Below are 18,243 nucleotides of genomic sequence, written 5' to 3' on the forward strand. Positions count from 1 at the left end.
CTTAAAATGAGCCTGTTGCTATGTAACTGAGCGTAAACAAAAGGGGTAAGTAGCGGCATACTGAATTTATCGATAACACCAGCTGGTTTTCTGTATTTTTAAGCGTTTTACGGGGACAAAAACAGCAGTAGTTAGGTTTTGCTTTGGCTAAATTCATTTATTTATATCTTAGAGAGCCAATGACGGTGTTTGGCAGTATATTCAGAGCAATACCCTCAAATGTGCATACAATGATGTGAAAAAGCATTTACCCCGTTCCTGGTTTCTTAAGTTTTGTTTGTTTTTAATGACATATTTTTCTTTCCTTTCTTTTTTTTTTTTATCAGAGTGTAAAGTGATGCCAAGTCTGTCTCCGGTCACAAAACAGCAGCATGAGCTCGGAATATATTATCTCTGAGCCCACGTCGATGGACAAAGAGATCCTGCAGCATGCTGTGCAGGAACAGTTTAAACCAGATCACATCCTGCGTTTTCCAGATGCGAGCCAAATCCACTTTAATGAAGTCGAGAAATTAAGACTGGAGTACAAAAGTAAGGGAAAATCATGAAGGTGATGAGGAATGTAGCAATGTTTAGCATGCTGATTTTGTTTGAGTGAGAGGATGCTTTTTTATACATTTTCAGACATCCTGAGGATTGATCACTTATGGGACTTCTCATCTTTGTCCAAACTTGAGTTAAATAACAATGCTATAGAGAAGATCCAGGGACTGGACCATCTGATTAATCTGACGTGGCTTAGTAAGATACAAAGTTTGTTCTTGTTGACCAAATGATGTGTAGGCACTGCCATCTTATATCAGCTCAGAATCTACTGGTAATAATTAGAGTCATTTCGAATGTGTCCCTCAGATCTGTCATTCAACAAGATTGAGAAAATAGAGGGTCTGGAGTGTGTGCAAAAGCTTGAAGTGCTGAATCTATCCAACAACAAAATCTCTGTCATTGAAAATATGGACACACTTGAGAACCTAACTCATTTCTTCATTTCAAACAACCTAATTGGACAGTTGGATAATGTAAGAAACTGTTCTGCATTTGCAATGCAAGTATGGGGAAACATTCATATGATAATGTTTAATTAACCGAATGCATTTCAAAGGTGCTCTACCTCAGGAAGTTCAAGAACCTGGCAGCGTTCAACCTGTTTGGAAATCCTTTCCTAAATGAGGGTGATTACAGATTTTTCATCGCTGCCTACTTTCCAAAGTTGATGTTCCTAGACTCCAGAATACTTGACCAGAAGACAGTAAGTGCAAACCCAATCTACATTTTGTTCTACGCTTACCTTTAAAGTAGCATTTACATACATATTTACAGAGTATGAGTATACCCAAGCCTAGGACATGTATGAGGACAGTGAGACAGTGGTGAGGTGTGCAGAAGGAGTGACAAATTAGTTCAAGATGGGGATGGGATTACACCTGAGCCCCTTTTTGTTTGCAGTGGTGATGGACAGGTTGACTACGATGTTTGCAGATGAAAATGTGATCCGTAGTGAGAGTAGCGAGCAGGTGGAAGAGAGTCTGGAGAAATGGAGGTGTGCTCTAGAGAGAAGAAGGAAGGTCAGCAGAAGCAAAACAGAGTATGTGTGTGAATGAGAGGGAGACAGATGTAACAGTAAAGCTGACTGTACCCAAGCTTGTTTGAAAGTCATCCTCATGTGCATTTATGAATTGCTGGTTGATGCAGAGTAACAAAATTTTATTTCTGTGTATGTACAGAGAAAGGAAGCAACTATCAAATATCACTATGTCCTTGAGAAAATGAGACTTGAAGAGCTGGGGCTACACCAGGCTGATGAGGCTCGACAAAGACACGAAGCTGAGCTAAAATTACACCGAGTACTATCTTTTTTTTGTGAGTCATCTGTTGATTTGTATACATACAGTCTGACACTTATGTTTTCTTTTTTGTTGTTTTTTGTGCAGGATGCCTTTGTGGAGTTCCTTAATGGCTCTTCTCTGTTTAGGACCATGTTTAAAGATGATCCAAAAGCACAAACACTGCACTGTGCACCAGGAGTGGATTCTCTGATTCAAAGATATCTTTTATCATCCTGGTTTCCTGCATGCGTGCATTGTTATTATTGTCGTAGTACAAGCTAAACCAATCATTCCTTTTGGTTCCTTGACCTTGCACTTACATTTGAGCACCAAATGGGAGAGCTGTGTACACAGTTATTTGAAAGGGGCTTGGCTGAGCACAAACGAAGGGAGACAGAGGTGAAGTCTTTCTTCAGTTGCCAAGAAAAGGCTGTGACAGACTGCCAGGAGAAGGCATCGCAGATGTTAGCAAAGTTTAATCATGAACACAAAGAGGCAAGCAGGGAGCAATCGCCTTTTCCGTGTGCACAGTGATTTACATGAATGCAATGACTCGGCATGAGATGATATCTTGTGTTTTCTCCTTTAAAGCGGACAGAAGAGTTGCAGCAGTTATCAGACCCAGAAGTACGCAAAGTCAAGATTGACCACTGCAATGATGAAATTAACCGGCTCTGTAAAAACCTCATGACACTGGAGTTTCAGCTGGTCAGCGAGATGGAGGTTAGTGTATGCTAGAGTTTGTACACTTGTATAATTTGTAAAATATCTCAATAAAATCTCATGAAATTTCTTATTTTATAAATTATGTTAAAATACTTGATATGTCATGAGACTGTATGTCTGTGTTTCACATTTAATCAAAGTGATGCTGCTTGGTCATTTTAGGAGAAGATCAAAACTTTTGAGAGCAGAATCTCAGACATGGTTAAACACTTCAGTGAAATCGCACAGGGGATATATCCTTTTTTTTTACAAGAAAATAACAGAACTGCCTCAAAAACATTCTAAAAACACTCATTACTGTATGCTAGTAATTATATAGTCATGAGCACTCCGACTCACTGGTGTCTCAACTGGATAAGCAGAAGAAAGTGGTTCGTTAACTCACCAGAGTGTCATAGCACAAATGTGGGTTTAATGGGGTTTAATCAAACAGATGTTTTCCTGTGTGAGTGATTTCTTTAACAAAACAATACGTTCTCCCACTGTCGAGATCTTGAAGATGACTATTATCAGAAGATGCAAATAGTTGCTGCTAAAATCTTGCAGACAGGGGCCAGAGACGCCCGGAAGGAGGACTTGCCAGATGATGTTATAATGGTCAGTGTCGTCCTTTATAAGCCAAACTGGTATTACAAAATATATGGTTACAAATATGTGGCTGAAAAAAAACCCTTGCAAGTTTCTGTCTCTGTTCTGGTCTTTGTTAATCTAACAGATAACTGTGCATGAATAGAGGGTGCAGATCATTGCGTGTAGTTTTCAAAGAGTGAAAAAAGAAAAAGAATCAAAGAAAATAAAAAAACCGCATTATATTTTTTTCAATTCCAGATCAAGTATAATATATTTCTTCAGGTGAGCTTAAAACATGGTGTGCTAACAGTATCACTGGCCTCATTCTGTCACTCCTATGTTTTATATTTTAGCTGTTTGAAGACAGAGATGCAGTGATAGATGCACTGGCCACAGCCCATGATAACCACCTCCTGAAGATCAATGACCGAGAGACTCAGCTGACTACAGGCATCAGTGCCTGGAAGGAGGCCCTCATTAAGGGGGTAGAGAACTGAAATTACATTAAACAAACAGTCCAATGTAAAGTCGACATATAAATCTTGTACTTACCATCATTTCTTTATATGTTGCTTCCAAGTAACCAAATCTTTTTGTATTTTTAAGTGATCTTGAGCAGTAATTCTGTAGGATTTCCAATAGTGTTTCTTGAGAGAACAGAATCCAAAGAAGAGATTTGAATGTCCTTCAACTATTCCTGAAAACTACGACTAAGAGGGTTCAAACTGTGTTGAAGAATAAAGGTGGACATAATAAATACTGATTTTCAGGCTCTGCTTTGTTTTCCAATTGTTTTTTATGCATTTCAATAAATCACTGCATGCATTTCCCATTTTCTTAGCAAAATATAAAGAAATGAGAGGGGGACTCAAGACTTTTGCACTCTATTTTAATATTTCTTTGATCAAAGACTATTTCTTTGTTTGATGGCTTTGTTGCTTTTTACAGATACGAGATGAGGAACTGAAGCGGAACCGCATGAACATCTCAGACATCCACAGATATGTGGATAATTTGAGGGAGCAGCAGGAGGAGTTGATATAGTGAAAACCACTTGGCGGCCTCAAGAACACTTCAAAAACCACTGTCAGTTCAATTCAATTCAATTCAATTCAATTTTATTTATATAGCGCCAAATCACAACAAATGTCGCCTCAAGGCGCTTCATAGATACAGAGAAAAGCCCAACAATCATATGACCCCCTATGAGCAAGCACTTTGGCGACAGTGGGAAGGAAAAACTCCCTTTTAACAGGAAGAAACCTCCAGCAGAACCAGGCTCAGGGAGGGGCGGCCATCTGCTGCGACCGGTTGGGGTGAGAGAAGGAAGACAGGATGAAAGACATGCTGTGGAAGAGAGACAGAGATTAATAACAGATACGATTCAATACAGAGAGGTCTGTTAACACATAGTGAGTGAGAAAGGTGACTGTGAATACAGTTGTATTCACAAATGAGGGTTCAAACACTACCACTAAAAGAGAAAAAAAGATACAGAGCAAGAACCTATATACAGTAGCATGAGCTACTGTGCTGTGAAAAAGTATTTAACCCCTTTCTGATTTCTCTGTTTTGTGTGTGTGTGTATTTATCACAGTGGCTCTGTGATGTACTTCACATTCGTTCTGCAAATGAAAGGTTGCTGGTTCAGTTCCAGGCAGAGACACAAATCCCCTTTGGGGGAAGGAAAGGCATCTATACAACCACCTCTGCTCACAACAAAGAAAACTGCAGTTCACTACAAACGAATTCAGATGAAGACAACATCAATTGCCTGAATTTCTCTGTAAAAGATTCATTTATTGGTGAAAAGGCCAAAACGACCAAGGAAAGATAAGCAAAACGGTGGAGTGTAAACAAGGAATCTTAAAATCCAAAAGCCCTTGAAGAAGTGAAAAGTGGAGGTCGTAGGTCAAAGAAATTGAACAGAAAATAAAGAGAAGAAAGTTATAAGTGCAAAGCGGGAAGTGCTGAATGTCAAGAAAGCACAGAAAGGGAAGAAAAGGAGAAAGCAGCAAGCAAAAATACAAAACAACTGTTGGAAGTGCAGAAAGCATTTGAAGAGGAAAAAAGTGTAACACTTCAAAACACAAAACGGGAAGCGGAAAATGCCAAGAAAGAATTACAGGAAGTCCTTAAAGCGCTTGAAGAGGAGAAAAGTAAAATGCAGGAGGCAACAAACGAACTGGAGAATGCAAAGAAGGAAGCTGAACAGCTAAAGAAGGAGTTATTGAATGTCCAGAAAACACTTGAGGAAGAAAAGGGGGTAAACAGGAGGCAAGAAATGAGACTGAAAATGTAAAGAAGGCATTGTTAGAAGCTCAAAAAGCACTTAAGGAGGAGAAAGAGACAGCAAATGCAATGCAAAATACAAAGAATGGTGAAAATATAGAGATCAAATTACTGGAAGCCTGGAAAGCATTGGAAGAGGAAAAATGTAAGATAAGATAAACCTTTATTAGTCCCACACGTGGAAAATTTTGGTCAGTGTGCAATGTAGTAATGTATTCACATGTTTGTTTGTTGATGTTATTTTTTTGTCAGAGACTGTTTGCAAACATCTCTTGCTTTCATCCCCCTGACCCCCATCCCTACCCCTGCCCCATTTCTTCCCACCACCCTACATCATCCACTGATATTCCTCTACTTAGGAAACACCCAAGTGGACATTTTTTACATAGAACCAAATGTACTGATGAAGACATCATGGCCACAAGCTGCCCCAGACCATCCACACTACCACCACCATGTTTGACTGTTGGCATGAATAAACTAATATATTGGTATAAATCAGAAAGGAGGAAAATAGTTTTTCACAGCACTGTAAATGAGCATTAGTCTAGAAAAGACGGTGGTATATGTGAATAACGTGTCTTCTTTTTTCCATCATGGATGTTTAACCTGTATTTGTGGACGGCACAGTAAATTATGTTTTTTTGGAAGCGTTCCTGAGTCCATGCACTGGAATAGCACCTGTGTGTAATGCAGTGATTTTGAGCCTTGTCTCTTAGGCAGAGATTTTCTCTGAATCTTTTGATGATTTTATGTGCCGTGGATGAAGAGATATTTAGTCTTTACAATTGCATGTTATGGAACTGAAATTGCTACACAATTTGTATGCACTGGTTTTTTTCCATATTGGTGAGCCATTGACCATTCTGCTCTTTTGTTTACCCAATTATGTTATTGAACTGCTGTGATTTAACCTTAATTGATCTCAACACTTTCTAAAATATTGTATGATTCTATGTGTGATTTCAGCACTTCAGACCCATATTTTTTTTAAATATACTAAATCATGCAAACGTGAGTTGGTCGCTGTCTGTGTTAAAGTGTATAAATAAAGCTACTGTTAAAAGAAAAAAAATCTTGAACTGCGTGAGATTTGAATACAATACCCAGAATGACTTTCGGCGCCTTTTCCAATAAGAATCCAGCTGAAGCAGCCGCGCGCCAGTTCCCAGCCAATCAAATTCAGGGAAGGGGCGTTTGGCAGAAGCGAGTTCTCGGACTAGGTTTTCATTTGAGCGAAGTTTTGGAGCTCTGAGAATTTACGTAGCTGACAGGCCCTCCTGTGTCAGCACTCACTTTTTCTCTCTGCAACTGCGGTGTTCCCGGTGACAAAGCTCATGACGGTTGCTGACGGTGGCACCTTATCGCTCGTCATGCCCGTCCGAGCAGAGTACCGCGGCACCACCCGATCGGCCTGCCCATCCTCGGCCTCTCTCGTCCCCCCTGCCCCGATCAACACCCACCAGCCGGGGGTGGCCACCTCGCTTCTGTACAGCGGCGCACAGTTTCGTGGATACCAGAAGAGTAAAGGCAACTCGTACGACGTTGAGGTGGTCTTGCAGGTAATTTTGTGGTCCTGTATAGTTATATACAAAGTCTGCATATGAGTAGACTCTGTGCATCCATAGTTGCTAACTTGCTATCTTTCCAGATGTTAGCTGCATTAGCTCGTTTTTTGTGTTTTGTTGCTTTTCGTACATGTTGAGAAAATTTTGAGCTAGCTTAGATGACCTTATGTCTTCTTTTGGAGTTTGAATTTGAGACAACTTGGCTTTAAAAACTGATGTTTCACAGACAAGTTGGCGTTTAACCCCCCCCTCAAAGCTACCTAAATTGCAGTATTAATATAGCAGCTGGTGTTGACACAGCTAATATAATATTTCCCATCTCGGTGAGCTTTCCCACCAACTTACAGACAGTCTTCTTGTTACCATGAAGGATTTTGTGCTTGTCATGTGGAACCGTCAATAAAATGTGTTCTGTCTTTCTCAGCATGTGACTGTAGAGGACTCGTATTTGTGTGGCTACCTGAAAATCAATGGCCTGACTGAGGTAAGTCTCCAAGCTACATCATGAGTAGTAAGACTTACCTTTATTCTTTTGAAGTCGATCCACTGACTGGTTTCCGCTCGCTTTAAGCAGGCTGCAATGTGACAGAGTACATTAGACCAGTGGTTCACAACGTTTCCACTTCAAAAGCAAAAAATCTTAAAAAATGTAATCAATCAACTTATGAGTAAAAGAAGAGCCAAGTTTAACTGGTTGCATCAGCCAACTTTTTTTTTTTTTTTTAAACTTTCCCTAGAACAATCCCATTCATTCAACTTAAGCAAAGTAGATTTGCCTAGATGTGAGGCCTTTAGGGCTAACCACACATGCTTAAGCTCAAGTGTCAGCTGTATACCCATTACATTATGTAACATATGGAAGCAAAAAGGTCAGGGGGATCTTGGGTTAAAGTTCAGCTTTGGCAGAGCGAGTGAAAGATGAGAAGTCAGGTTGTGAGTGAAGGAGTTGTATTAAAGCTCACCTGGTATCCATGAGAAAATTAAAGCAAGGGAGCATTCCTCTTATTGCCGCTTTATTATTTTTATATGTTATACAGTACCATATTTTAAGAAATTGTGAAAGCAGCCAGATGAAAAGGAATAATACACTACATCCATTCTGCTGATCCTGAAGCTTAAGCCCTGCCTATCAACATGTAAATCACAGGAAATCTGGACATTTGAATAAGCTATTTGCACAGTGCAGGATAAATGCAGTTTTAAAACGAGTACCAAATCACGTTGCAAACAGTCCCGTTTTATCTTTCCCTCCTGATTCATTCTGTGTCTGGCAGGAGTATCCAACTCTAACAACGTTCTTTGCTGGAGAAATGATCAGCCGGAAAAGGCCATTTTTAACTAGAAAGTGGGATGCGGATGAGGATGTGGATAAAAAACACTGGGTAAGTCCTGCTGATTTTTAATTTACTTTAACTGATGCAGGAAGTGCTGTTAATAATTTTGCAATGATCAAAGAAGTAGTGGTTGATCAATAAAGTGCATGAGAACGAAAAACGTGCTTTTAGTTTTCTTCATCATTGATTTTTAAGTTTTTGGACATGTGTCAGTTTTCTCTAGCTTGGAAAACTGGATACCATGACACAGCTTTTTCTCGAAAGGGCACAGTTAAAGTCGCCACAGCGCGTGCAGCTCCTTATCTAACCGAATTTCCCAGAGGAACCCACCCGAGGGATTAATAAAGTTTTATCTTATCTCTTATCTTAGTTTGAGGGCAGTTTGTGTCCTCATGTCTTTCAGGAAGGCCTTTCCTAATGTTGTGTGGGGAGGTCATTGCTTCGCCATTCCTGATTTTTCATTTTTCATAACACCTATTGTGTTATTTAACGCCTATACTACTTTATCCCCTACTTTATCTTCTGCCATGTAGAAGATAAAGTAGGGGAATCAAACAAAGCCTATTTCACAACAGTTTTGTTTTTTTTGACCTGATATTAAGGAGTATGAGTAGCACAGGTGTTACTAATGATGCAGTGCTTTAATTAATGTGATTGCTGACACCTGTTTACCAACTCTTTTACAGCCAAATGGTTACTGTCAGAAGATCTGTTGCAGATGTTGGTATTTATTTCCTGCTCTTCTGTTTTGTCACCAGAGCAAGTTTAAGGCTTTTTGCAAATATGCCAGGAACTTCAACTCTGATGACTTTGACTATGATGCACTGGAAAACAGTGACTATATCTTCATGAGGTGGAAGGTTGGCACTCTGTCATTCATTTTAGCTGTGAAATTAATTTGTGCGTGTTCTCCGCTTGGGGTCAGACTTTAACCTCCGCTTTTGTTGTGCACTCAGGAGCAGTTTCTAGTTCCAGACCACACGATCAAAGATATCAGTGGTGCCTCCTTTGCGGGTTTCTACTACATCTGCTTCCAGAAGTCCACAGCCACTATTGAGGGTTACTATTATCATCGGAGCTCAGAGTGGTAATTACTAGTCATTAAAACAGTTTTCACACATGCACCTCAGCCGCGTGACTTTGCATCCATGTGTTTGTTGGAATGTTGTGCAAAATTTTGCAAATCATAAACTTTTATTCACAGTAGTACAAATAAAACAGATCAAATGTACCATTTTAAGAAAAATATTAACTCATTTGTAATTTGACGCCAGAAACGCGTCTCAAAAGTTGAGAAAGGGCTGTGTTTACCAATGTGTAGCCTCCTGTTTTCAGACATCCACAGATATGTGGATAATTTGAGGGAGCAGCAGGAGGAGTTGATATAGTGAAAACCACTTGGCGGCCTCAAGAACACTTCAAAAACCACTGTCAGTTCTTCTGTAAACTACCTGGAACAGACAAGTTCAGCTGCTGGACTTTCGTCTTCATAGAATTTAGCTGCCCAACAGTCCCGAGTTGGCTTTGTTGTACGTTTTGTTTCACTATGTGCCAAATGTTTTTAGTTGGTGAAAGGTCTGGACTGCAGGCAGGCAGTTCAGCACCTGGACTCTTCAGCTATGAAGCCATGCTGCTGTAATTGATGCAGTATATGGTTTAGCATTGTCTTGCTGAAATATTGAAGGCCTCCTGTGGGGAGAAAAGACTTATGGATGAGAGGACATGTTCTAAAACCCGCATATACCTTTTAGCACTGATCATGCTTGTTCCAGATGTACAAGCTGCCAATTATAGGCACTAATGCACTCATATACCAGAGAGATGCTGGCTTGTTAGAGTATTGCCAACAAGCCAGGTGGTCAATCTCCTTTTTTGTCAGAAGGACCAGCTTTCTTATTTTCCAAAAGGTATTTCAGTTTCCTTGACCTTCAACACAATCTGAATTAGAGAAGCAGAAACAAATGGATTGATGATTTGTAGTCTTGTGTGCTGATTTCTTCAGATTCTCAGTCTTTGATATGATACTGTATATCAGATATTCAGTCGTCACAATTCTGTGTTATGAAACGTTTTTCTGAGTTTGTTCAATAGTTTCTAGATGCGGTTTCCTGTCGATTGCTAAGCTCCAACCATCCTTGCTTCTGGGAAACTTTGCCTCTCTTAGATGCACTTTTCAGACATGTTGTTACATCAACTTCAAAATGAGTTAATGTATTTAAGTGTTACACTTGTGCTGTTCAAACACTTTGTTCTGAAATTTACAAATCACTGTTAGTTTTGTTTGTTTTTATTCATTTGTACAAGTTTTTTGGTATTGGGATTGTAAAGGAGAAGAGTAGCAGTGGTAATAAATGCTCTGCTACTGAAAGTAAGCCAGGACTATATGGTGGCTGTAATAGCAGAAAAATATAAATTGGGAGGTGGTGCAAAGTGGGAATAAATTGGAACAGTGTCAGGGTTATTATCTATCACTAGAGGGAGTCATCCCAATTTGAATAGGTGGACTCACACAACATTGATATAATTCCTGAAGGTAATAATATTTCCTCATGTTTACTTAAGTTTTAAATTGCTTTCAACAGTCCTTTGTATTCTTTTCTATCACTTGTTATGGCCTCATATTGCTGTCATTTCACTCATGTTACTGCCTGAAAGCATTGTAAAACCTACACAAGTTGTAATGTTTCTAATCTCTCTCTGTGTGAAGCACATTTACTGTACTTAGAACTAAATGTGCTATATAAATTGCCATTTGTACTATTAACTCAGTCAGCCGAAGGACTGATGGGCTTATTCTATCCCAAGGCATCAGTCACCCGCAATTGACAAAAATGACTCCTCCTCCTACAGGTTTAGAAAGAATTTAGTCAAACGTGCAGACAATGATCACTGTATGATTCTTTACCCAAACCATGCTTGATGTTTAGGGCATAGCTGCCATTTTACAGGCAACATTCTTAAACGCTGATACATTATGGTATAATGTGCAAAATGTTTGGCTTAATTATTGCAGCAGATGAGATCAGGAATGTGTTTCCAGAAGTGTCTCTCTCTTTGCCAGTTGTTTACTTTTTCAAAGTAAAACTGAATCTGCACCATTTGCAAAAACTTTGTTTTCTGAGTCTTAAAGTACCCAAGTAGTGCCGGTTACTTTACAATGCCAGTTACTTTAGCTGGATCCTGAGAGTATAAAGGAAGCATGTTGGTGAGACCTTGTCTAATGTCAGGAAGGGCTACTCAGACGATGCCTGGATGAGATTCTTCCAACTTTATCTGGAGTAAAAACAGCTCAAGTTTGCAGTTTTTCACATTAACACATGTCTGATGATTGGTTTTGTTTTTCCAACTTATTTTCTGCAGGTACCAGTCTTTAAGCCTGAACCATATTCGAGAGCACAGTATGCCTATTTACGAATTTCGGTGACATGGCTGCACGGGGATGCGGAGTGACATAAAAGAAGGTTCATGCTGCCCTGTGCTTAAACGGGATGGAGAATCCTTTAATGCCAAGAATGGAGGTGACCCATTTTCCTCACTGGCAAGGAAAAACACAGCTGGTCAGACACTCTTCTGCTGGACTGATGGAAAGAAGGCACAGATGAAGAACCATAAGGAAGATCTGTGAGACGTGGAATTTTCTCACAGTTGCTGCGGCAGATTGAAATTTTTTTTTGGTTTTTTTTGGTTTTGTTTGTTTGTTTTTCCTGCACTTGTAAAAAAAAATCCTCAGTAGTTCAAAACAGATTTCCTCCATTTGTTTCTGTTAAGACAAAGTGTTGCTTTTAAGAGTTGGGGGGGAAAAAAGAGTAAAGCTTAATATATTTATCTTATTTGAAAGATACAAAATCTTTGAGGACCTGTGATGATTAACGAGTTAGACGCGCCACAAGCAGAGATGCATGAGAGCTTTTATGCAGGTTCTATATGATCAGGGATGGTATGCTGCTGTAATGTTCAGGCAATATGTATTTTAGTAATCCTGATATGGATGAGCTGGAAATGAGTGAAAACCTTGTTTGCAAAAAGCTGCAGCTTTTTGAAAAATCATCTCAACTTTGTAAAGTGTTTATCTATGCAAGCCAAAGATTAATAATGGGTCGAATTTCTTACACCACTTAATTTTTGTTTTTATTTTAATTTTCAGATCATATCTGTTTAAGGGTGATTTATTTATTTTAAATCAGGAGTAAAATGTAAGGGGGAGGGGGTTAATTATACTAACCATCAACCTGAAGCACAGCAACCATAATCAGTGACTCATAATCTAGTTGAGATTGAGGGTTTTTTTGGGGGGGGGGGGTTTGTGCCAAGTAAAATATTTCTGGGAAGAGTTTAGAAAACGTCAGATTTAACACAAGAAAATGAACGCAGAGCTCTGACTGCAGTGTAACAAATTGGAGAATCAAATAATGTGTTGCTGTAATGTTTAAAAGCACCTGTGTGTGGTTGTGAAAGCTTGATGGAAAAAAAATAAAACCACCTTTGATGCTTTAGGAAAAACCTGCTGCCTTACAATTTTAACTGTAACGCTCCTTCTGTTGTTTTTAAGATGGGTGATAGTTTAATGTTGCTTTATTTGAAATCATGAACATTTAATGAGAGAAACTGTGTGTTATCTGGCTAAGCTAAAGCTCAGATCTCGGGTATAAGTTGATATGATGTGCGAATGCTATTCACACTACAGTCTTAACTCAAGCGAGGAGATCGCAGATTAACAAAAACCTGTAAAATGTGCAATGTAGAAGAAATGTTTATTTTGGAGTCTGTAATTAAGTCATGACAGAGAAGTCCTGCTTTATGAAAGATGGTGTATTCTAACTCTGCTGTGAGGAGAAATAAATAACTTTGATACATGTTTGTATGGTTGGCTGCTCTTTAAAGAGTGTTTTATAATAACAGAGCGATTATTTGGTACAGTCTGGATCACATGTCACAGCAGCTAGCAGTAGCTGACCACACAAACCAAACTGCTTTTCTCTTGTGACTATCTCAGCTGATATCAATACTGTTGTTTAGCTGTTTGGGCAATAGTCCCGCTTTGTAGTCCCTCTAACATGCTGGAAGTGCTGAAAAGTCAAAGTTAGCCATTGTTTGAGTCTCACCTCTGTTTCAGCCTGCACTGAATGAGGAAGTAGTCACTAATGCTAACTCTGTATCACAGAGACCATGAGAAAGCTATTTATCAAGACTTGCTCAACTAAAAGAGTTTTGCATTGTTAAACATTTCACTGGTTTGATCTTCCTTTAGTGTTAAATGCTAAGAGAAAATAAAATATATCTATGTTGAGCTTCAGCTTTTATTTTTTTTAAACAACATTTAACCGAATGAAATGGGCAGAGAATATTTTTGCTTTGGGGGTTATCCGCAGGCTGCTGATGGCAATCAAAGAACATAAAAGTCTAGAAAGAAAATGAAAATTGTCACCACGCTGGCCTACGTGCTACAGATCAAAATTCCTCAGAAGAGAGGAAGAAATATTTACGGCCCACAGAGGAATTTTTTCCCTCACTAACTTCCTCATCTGGCTTTAACAACAGAATAGAATAATCCTTTAATTGTCCCACAAGGGCAAATTTGGTTGTAACAGCAGCCAAAAAGACAAATATACAAACAAACAGTACACAGGAAACAATGGTGGTTTCTTTCTTAAGAAATTAGTTATGAGTAGTTGTCTGCAGCAATACTTTATGATCTGTCTGGTTTTAGACCAACAGCAGGAAATCCAATAATTACTCACGCAAAAAAAACTTTCATAGGCGTGCATAATAAATCCATATTTATATATCAGTCAAAGCTGTATGGATTTAAAAGAAGTGGTGCTCTATATTGTCAGGTATTTTTTGTCAATTAATAAATCAAACAAGCAAAGCTACCATTACAAACACTCGTTATTCTTTTCATTTCACCATATGTGTCATTTGTGCTACTTCATTATCTTCATGATCATGCAAATTGATCCTCTAATATATAAAAAATTTTTTTGATCATTTCTGTGTTTAATTTATTCAAATAATGAGTGCTACACAGAACGAAACATCACACAACATATTATCAAACAAAATTAACATTAAGCTTTACATTTGGATTAAACAAAGTCTCCAGGAAATTAATGTAAGTCACTGTCATGGAAATACAACTGTGTGTGTGTGTGTAAGACAGAAAGAAAGAGAGAAAATCAGGAGTAAATTCTGTTCTTTTCAAAAATGAACACTAAAAAAACCCAAAAACTACATTTTTATATAAATATCAATATAAATTAAACTTTTTGTGAAAATATATTTTGTGTGATATGCACCAAAGCTAATTTGCAAGAATTTCCAGCATGTACACAACTGCAGATTTCCCCCCTCTTGTTGCCTACGTAACCAGAGCCACACCTGCTCCGGTGGAGGAAGCATAAATTTACCTGCAGAGCCTCACTGCCTCAGTCACATACCTGGAAAAGGCTGAGCTAGTTTCACTGCAGCTCCCAAGCACCCATCTGTGCTGTCATTATGGAGGCTAAGCAGTATCCCATAAGCATCCATCTAGTTGGAGTACTGCAGAAGGAAAAGACCAAAGTAAGCAGCAAAGGATTTTTCACTTTCCTGGTTTTATGTGTGGGTGTTTTTATTAAATAAAATGCATGCCTCTCCTGAGAAAAGCTGCCTTTTCTTTTCCAGTTTTACAAGACTTCTGTGCTTTGGTCCGACGAGAGCAGTGTTGTGATTTACAGACGTTTTCGAGAATTCATGAAAATGCACGTGAGTATAAAACACCTTCTTTCTTTTGTTTTTTCCAAGTTGCACATATCCAGGTAACTTTTGTTTTTGTTTGTTTTGTTACTCAAATTATTTCTCACAGAAACAACTGAAGAAAGCATTCCCACCTGCAAACAAGCTGAGAAAATCTGACAGAATTGTCCCCAGATTTCGAGGTATGTTCGGGTCATGTAGACCACACTTGCTGCTTTACAAGAATCGCATGGTTCACTTACACACCAATGGGATTGTAACTAAAGTCGTTCTCTGGGATTTCAGAGGGGAGGGTGAAGCAAGAAAGTCGAGGGAAAGCCCCAACCAAGTCACTGGTGCGCCTGAAATATTTGCAGAAATATTGCAATGCAGTCCTGTCCTGTGACCAGCGAGTGTCTCAGTCTGCGGAGCTCATCCAGTTCTTGAACCCTAAAGAGCAGGACCTGCAGCCAGACTTTGCCAAAAACGGGTACGGCTAAACATTTATTACACAATAAATGTTTTATAATAGCTTTTAGTTCAAGTTACCCACACAGATCTAATTTAGGGACTGTAACATTTGCAAAATCTTGTATCTGCAGGTTCAATCTTCTGAGTGCACGAGTACATAAATAAATATGTATAATTCAAGATGAATGCATGACTCTGACATTGTGCGTGTCTGTGTTGCTCTTCCTCCTCAGCATCATCATCATGCCCCCGGAGGATGAACTCAGAAGCGAAGGACTTCACGCAAACGCCGGTGAAGTGACCCAGCCGTTTATCACAGAAGCATACACGTGTGTCGCCCCGTATGAGACCAAAGACTTCAAGAACAAACCTTTGAAAGTGGCCATGGGTGACAAACTCGATGTGGTCATCAAAGACAAAGGAGGTGAGCCGACAGCTTTCAGCTAACACGGATAACTCAATGTGAGCAGTAAAATGCATGTTTCTGGTGATTCAGGATGGTGGCTGGTGGAGACTGAAGACAGGCGGATGGCCTGGTTTCCTGCACCCTATCTGGAGAGGACAAATGATGATAATGAAGATCATGAGGAGATTCCTGAAAAAGGTACACATATTTACAGTTTTTCTTGTACCCTTTCTCACGACATTGCACTCTCATTATGTATTTGTACATGTGTATGTACAGCTATGTACAGTGAATATCATTCATATTGCAAAGCATTATGTGTAATCCTTCATTCTCTCTCCAGGAGCACTCTACACTGTAGTCAAGAGCTACAAGGCCACCAAAACTGACGAGGTGACCGTAACCATAGGTGCTGTGGTGGAAGTCCTGCAGAAGTCTGAAAATGGCTGGTGGCTCGTCAGGTATTCTAGCCTGGGCTGAAACTTTTATTTCAAGTTATTTTGTTACAGATTCTTGCAAGCCATGAGAGTTGCAGCCACCCAGATCTTTCTCTGTGACTGCCAAAAAGCCAGAAACACAGGTTGGGTCGCATGAACATTAGTACTCAACGATGAACAGCTGATAAAAGAAAAGACAGGCTCAGTGAGTGTCACTGCCCTGTCAACCAATCAGCAGAGGCAACTCAAATGAGATGAATAATCTATTTTAAGCCCAGACAGTTAATGACTGATTATGTTTTCATGGTAATTTCCTTTGAAAAAGAAATTTAAATCTCTTCCTAATTTAAAAAAGAATAAAAAGCAGAATTTTGTACCATTGCACAGCCTGCTTTTACTGGATTTCTTTCATAACATCGGTTGTCATGGCTTAAAGTAGCACAAAAGGCCTGACACTTATGTTATGTAGCCATGTATGTGGAAATAAAAGAACTATGCATGATTTCCAATTTTAAATTACTTTGATTTCTTCATTCTTGTCATCTAACAGATCCAGTGGAAAAATGGGTTACATTCCCACCATGATACTGCAGCCCCACCGCTACCCTCATATTCATAACGCTTCCCATCACCTGGATCAGCGCCGCCACACTTCCCTTCTCGTTCCATCCTCGAATCTGGAACAGCATTCCCAACTGAGCCTCTCCCAAGGAAGCCTGCTGCAACATCCCCCCATAAGGTCTTCGTCACCTCTCCTGATCTTGCCGGAGAGTAGGCAGAGGTCTGTGTCTCTTGAGGTTTTGTCTGAACAGCCTCATGCACAGCCTGCTGCAAACAGTACCAGTGCTGCTACCGATATCTCCACTTCACCCACCTCTCCCTCTCACCCTCCTCCGCCCATAATCACGGTGAAGATGGATGGAGAGGACGAACAACGCGTCCTCTCCAGGAGTCAGACAGAGGATAGTGAGGATAGCTTTATGAGCGACAGCACCGACTTTAGCTTCAGTGACGACTCCAGCTTTAACTCGGCCCTGAACCTGTGCCCCACTGCCAATGATGAATGGCTGCGTCTCAGCCGCACGCCTCCACCGGGGACGAGCAACACCCTCAGCCCAACGAGCGGCTCAGGGGGGAGGCTGATCTCGAGTGTCTCTGATCCCACGCTCTACAAATCACCCAAAAAACCAAAGGTGCCACCCAGACCGGGCGCCCAGGAGATCCTCTCCCGGTGTACTTCTGTCACCCGCAAGAATGCAGCAAAAGGTGCTCTGTCACCCACACAAGCTGAGATCATCAGCCGATAAAGTTCCTGTTTGAAAAATAAAGCTTTATTTTTGTTACTGTTGGAGTTATAAAAGTACAGAACAACTGTTCTTTTGTTTTAGATGATTAGATGAATATGTGATAGCTCCTGTATCATCACCACTTTGACCAATCGATCATTTAAAATGCCTTGTTTTATTTTCCATACTGGAAGCCTTGTGTTGTGCCTTATATGCATATAGTCTGTGTAGATTCCACAAACGATGGCTCATCTGCTCATTTTGACTGCAGGAAAAGTAAATGTTTGTCTGCATACCAGTGTGTGGAAGTTGTTTAAATTCCTGTTGAAAAACCTTCGCAGCCTATCCCGCCGCCTGCATGTGTGGATAGTCAACACAGAACACACACTTCATTATCTGATCTGGGTGCACTCGTGTTACTGAGTAGCTGACAGCTAGTTGAGCTGGTTTATTCAAGACTGACATTTCCCATAAGGGAACTAATAATACACCTTTAGACATCCTGCTTTTGATTTCATACCTTCAGCTGGTTTTACACTTTCAGGGGCCTGTGCTGCAAAAACCTGGATGAACCAGGAAGATGAAACTCTATCTAAACTAAAGGACATTTTTC

General features: G+C 39.8%; 3 protein-coding genes across 5 annotated transcripts; all 3 read left to right on the forward strand.

The window, feature by feature from the left end:
- The first annotated feature begins 13 nt into the window (after window positions 1-13).
- On the forward strand, window positions 14-6,566 carry drc3 (dynein regulatory complex subunit 3). Of its 3 annotated transcripts, XM_006791517.3 has the most exons (13): window positions 14-45; window positions 327-531; window positions 625-741; window positions 853-1,019; window positions 1,103-1,249; window positions 1,725-1,844; window positions 1,932-2,044; window positions 2,147-2,321; window positions 2,418-2,549; window positions 2,715-2,785; window positions 3,026-3,149; window positions 3,476-3,607; window positions 4,071-6,566. In XM_006791517.3, the coding sequence occupies exons 2-13, from the start codon at window positions 372-374 to the stop codon at window positions 4,164-4,166; spliced, it is 1,554 nt and encodes a 517-aa protein (XP_006791580.1). In that variant the 5' UTR covers window positions 14-45; window positions 327-371; the 3' UTR covers window positions 4,167-6,566. The 3 variants fall into 3 exon arrangements, 2 of the variants coding, with proteins under 2 accessions (XP_006791580.1, XP_035763919.1); XR_015718983.1 differs by having other exon boundaries at window positions 1,725-2,044; window positions 3,476-3,865; window positions 4,071-4,114; XM_035908026.2 differs by having other exon boundaries at window positions 1,725-2,044.
- A 37-nt stretch (window positions 6,567-6,603) lies between these two features.
- gid4 (GID complex subunit 4 homolog) lies at window positions 6,604-13,472 on the forward strand. The gene is made up of 6 exons (XM_006791516.3): window positions 6,604-6,976; window positions 7,407-7,466; window positions 8,257-8,364; window positions 9,075-9,176; window positions 9,273-9,403; window positions 11,677-13,472. Exons 1-6 carry the CDS (start codon window positions 6,752-6,754, stop codon window positions 11,738-11,740), a joined length of 690 nt encoding a protein of 229 aa, XP_006791579.1. The 5' UTR covers window positions 6,604-6,751; the 3' UTR covers window positions 11,741-13,472.
- A 1,283-nt stretch (window positions 13,473-14,755) lies between these two features.
- Window positions 14,756-17,895, forward strand: noxo1a (NADPH oxidase organizer 1a). Its single transcript, XM_006791647.3, has 8 exons — window positions 14,756-14,877; window positions 14,980-15,060; window positions 15,161-15,233; window positions 15,337-15,520; window positions 15,735-15,925; window positions 15,998-16,105; window positions 16,251-16,368; window positions 16,895-17,895. Exons 1-8 carry the CDS (start codon window positions 14,812-14,814, stop codon window positions 17,649-17,651), a joined length of 1,578 nt encoding a protein of 525 aa, XP_006791710.2. The 5' UTR covers window positions 14,756-14,811; the 3' UTR covers window positions 17,652-17,895.
- Window positions 17,896-18,243: the final 348 nt, after the last annotated feature.

The sequence above is a fragment of the Neolamprologus brichardi genome, chromosome 4 (assembly GCF_056152115.1).
Source record: "Neolamprologus brichardi isolate AB-2024 chromosome 4, ASM5615211v1, whole genome shotgun sequence".
NCBI classification, from domain to species: Eukaryota; Metazoa; Chordata; class Actinopteri; order Cichliformes; family Cichlidae; genus Neolamprologus; species Neolamprologus brichardi.

Coding starts and splice junctions, on each gene's coding strand:
- drc3 (XM_035908026.2), top strand. CDS start 372: ATGAGCTCGGAATATATTATCTCTGAGCCCACGTCGATGGACAAAGAG. Junction 1,020..1,102: donor TAATTGGACAGTTGGATAAT/GTAAGAAACTGT, acceptor TGCATTTCAAAG/GTGCTCTACCTCAGGAAGTT. Junction 1,250..1,724: donor GAATACTTGACCAGAAGACA/GTAAGTGCAAAC, acceptor GTGTATGTACAG/AGAAAGGAAGCAACTATCAA.
- gid4 (XM_006791516.3), top strand. CDS start 6,752: ATGACGGTTGCTGACGGTGGCACCTTATCGCTCGTCATGCCCGTCCGA. Junction 7,467..8,256: donor AAATCAATGGCCTGACTGAG/GTAAGTCTCCAA, acceptor TGTGTCTGGCAG/GAGTATCCAACTCTAACAAC. Junction 9,404..11,676: donor TATCATCGGAGCTCAGAGTG/GTAATTACTAGT, acceptor TATTTTCTGCAG/GTACCAGTCTTTAAGCCTGA.
- noxo1a (XM_006791647.3), top strand. CDS start 14,812: ATGGAGGCTAAGCAGTATCCCATAAGCATCCATCTAGTTGGAGTACTG. Junction 14,878..14,979: donor TGCAGAAGGAAAAGACCAAA/GTAAGCAGCAAA, acceptor TTTCTTTTCCAG/TTTTACAAGACTTCTGTGCT. Junction 15,061..15,160: donor GAGAATTCATGAAAATGCAC/GTGAGTATAAAA, acceptor TATTTCTCACAG/AAACAACTGAAGAAAGCATT.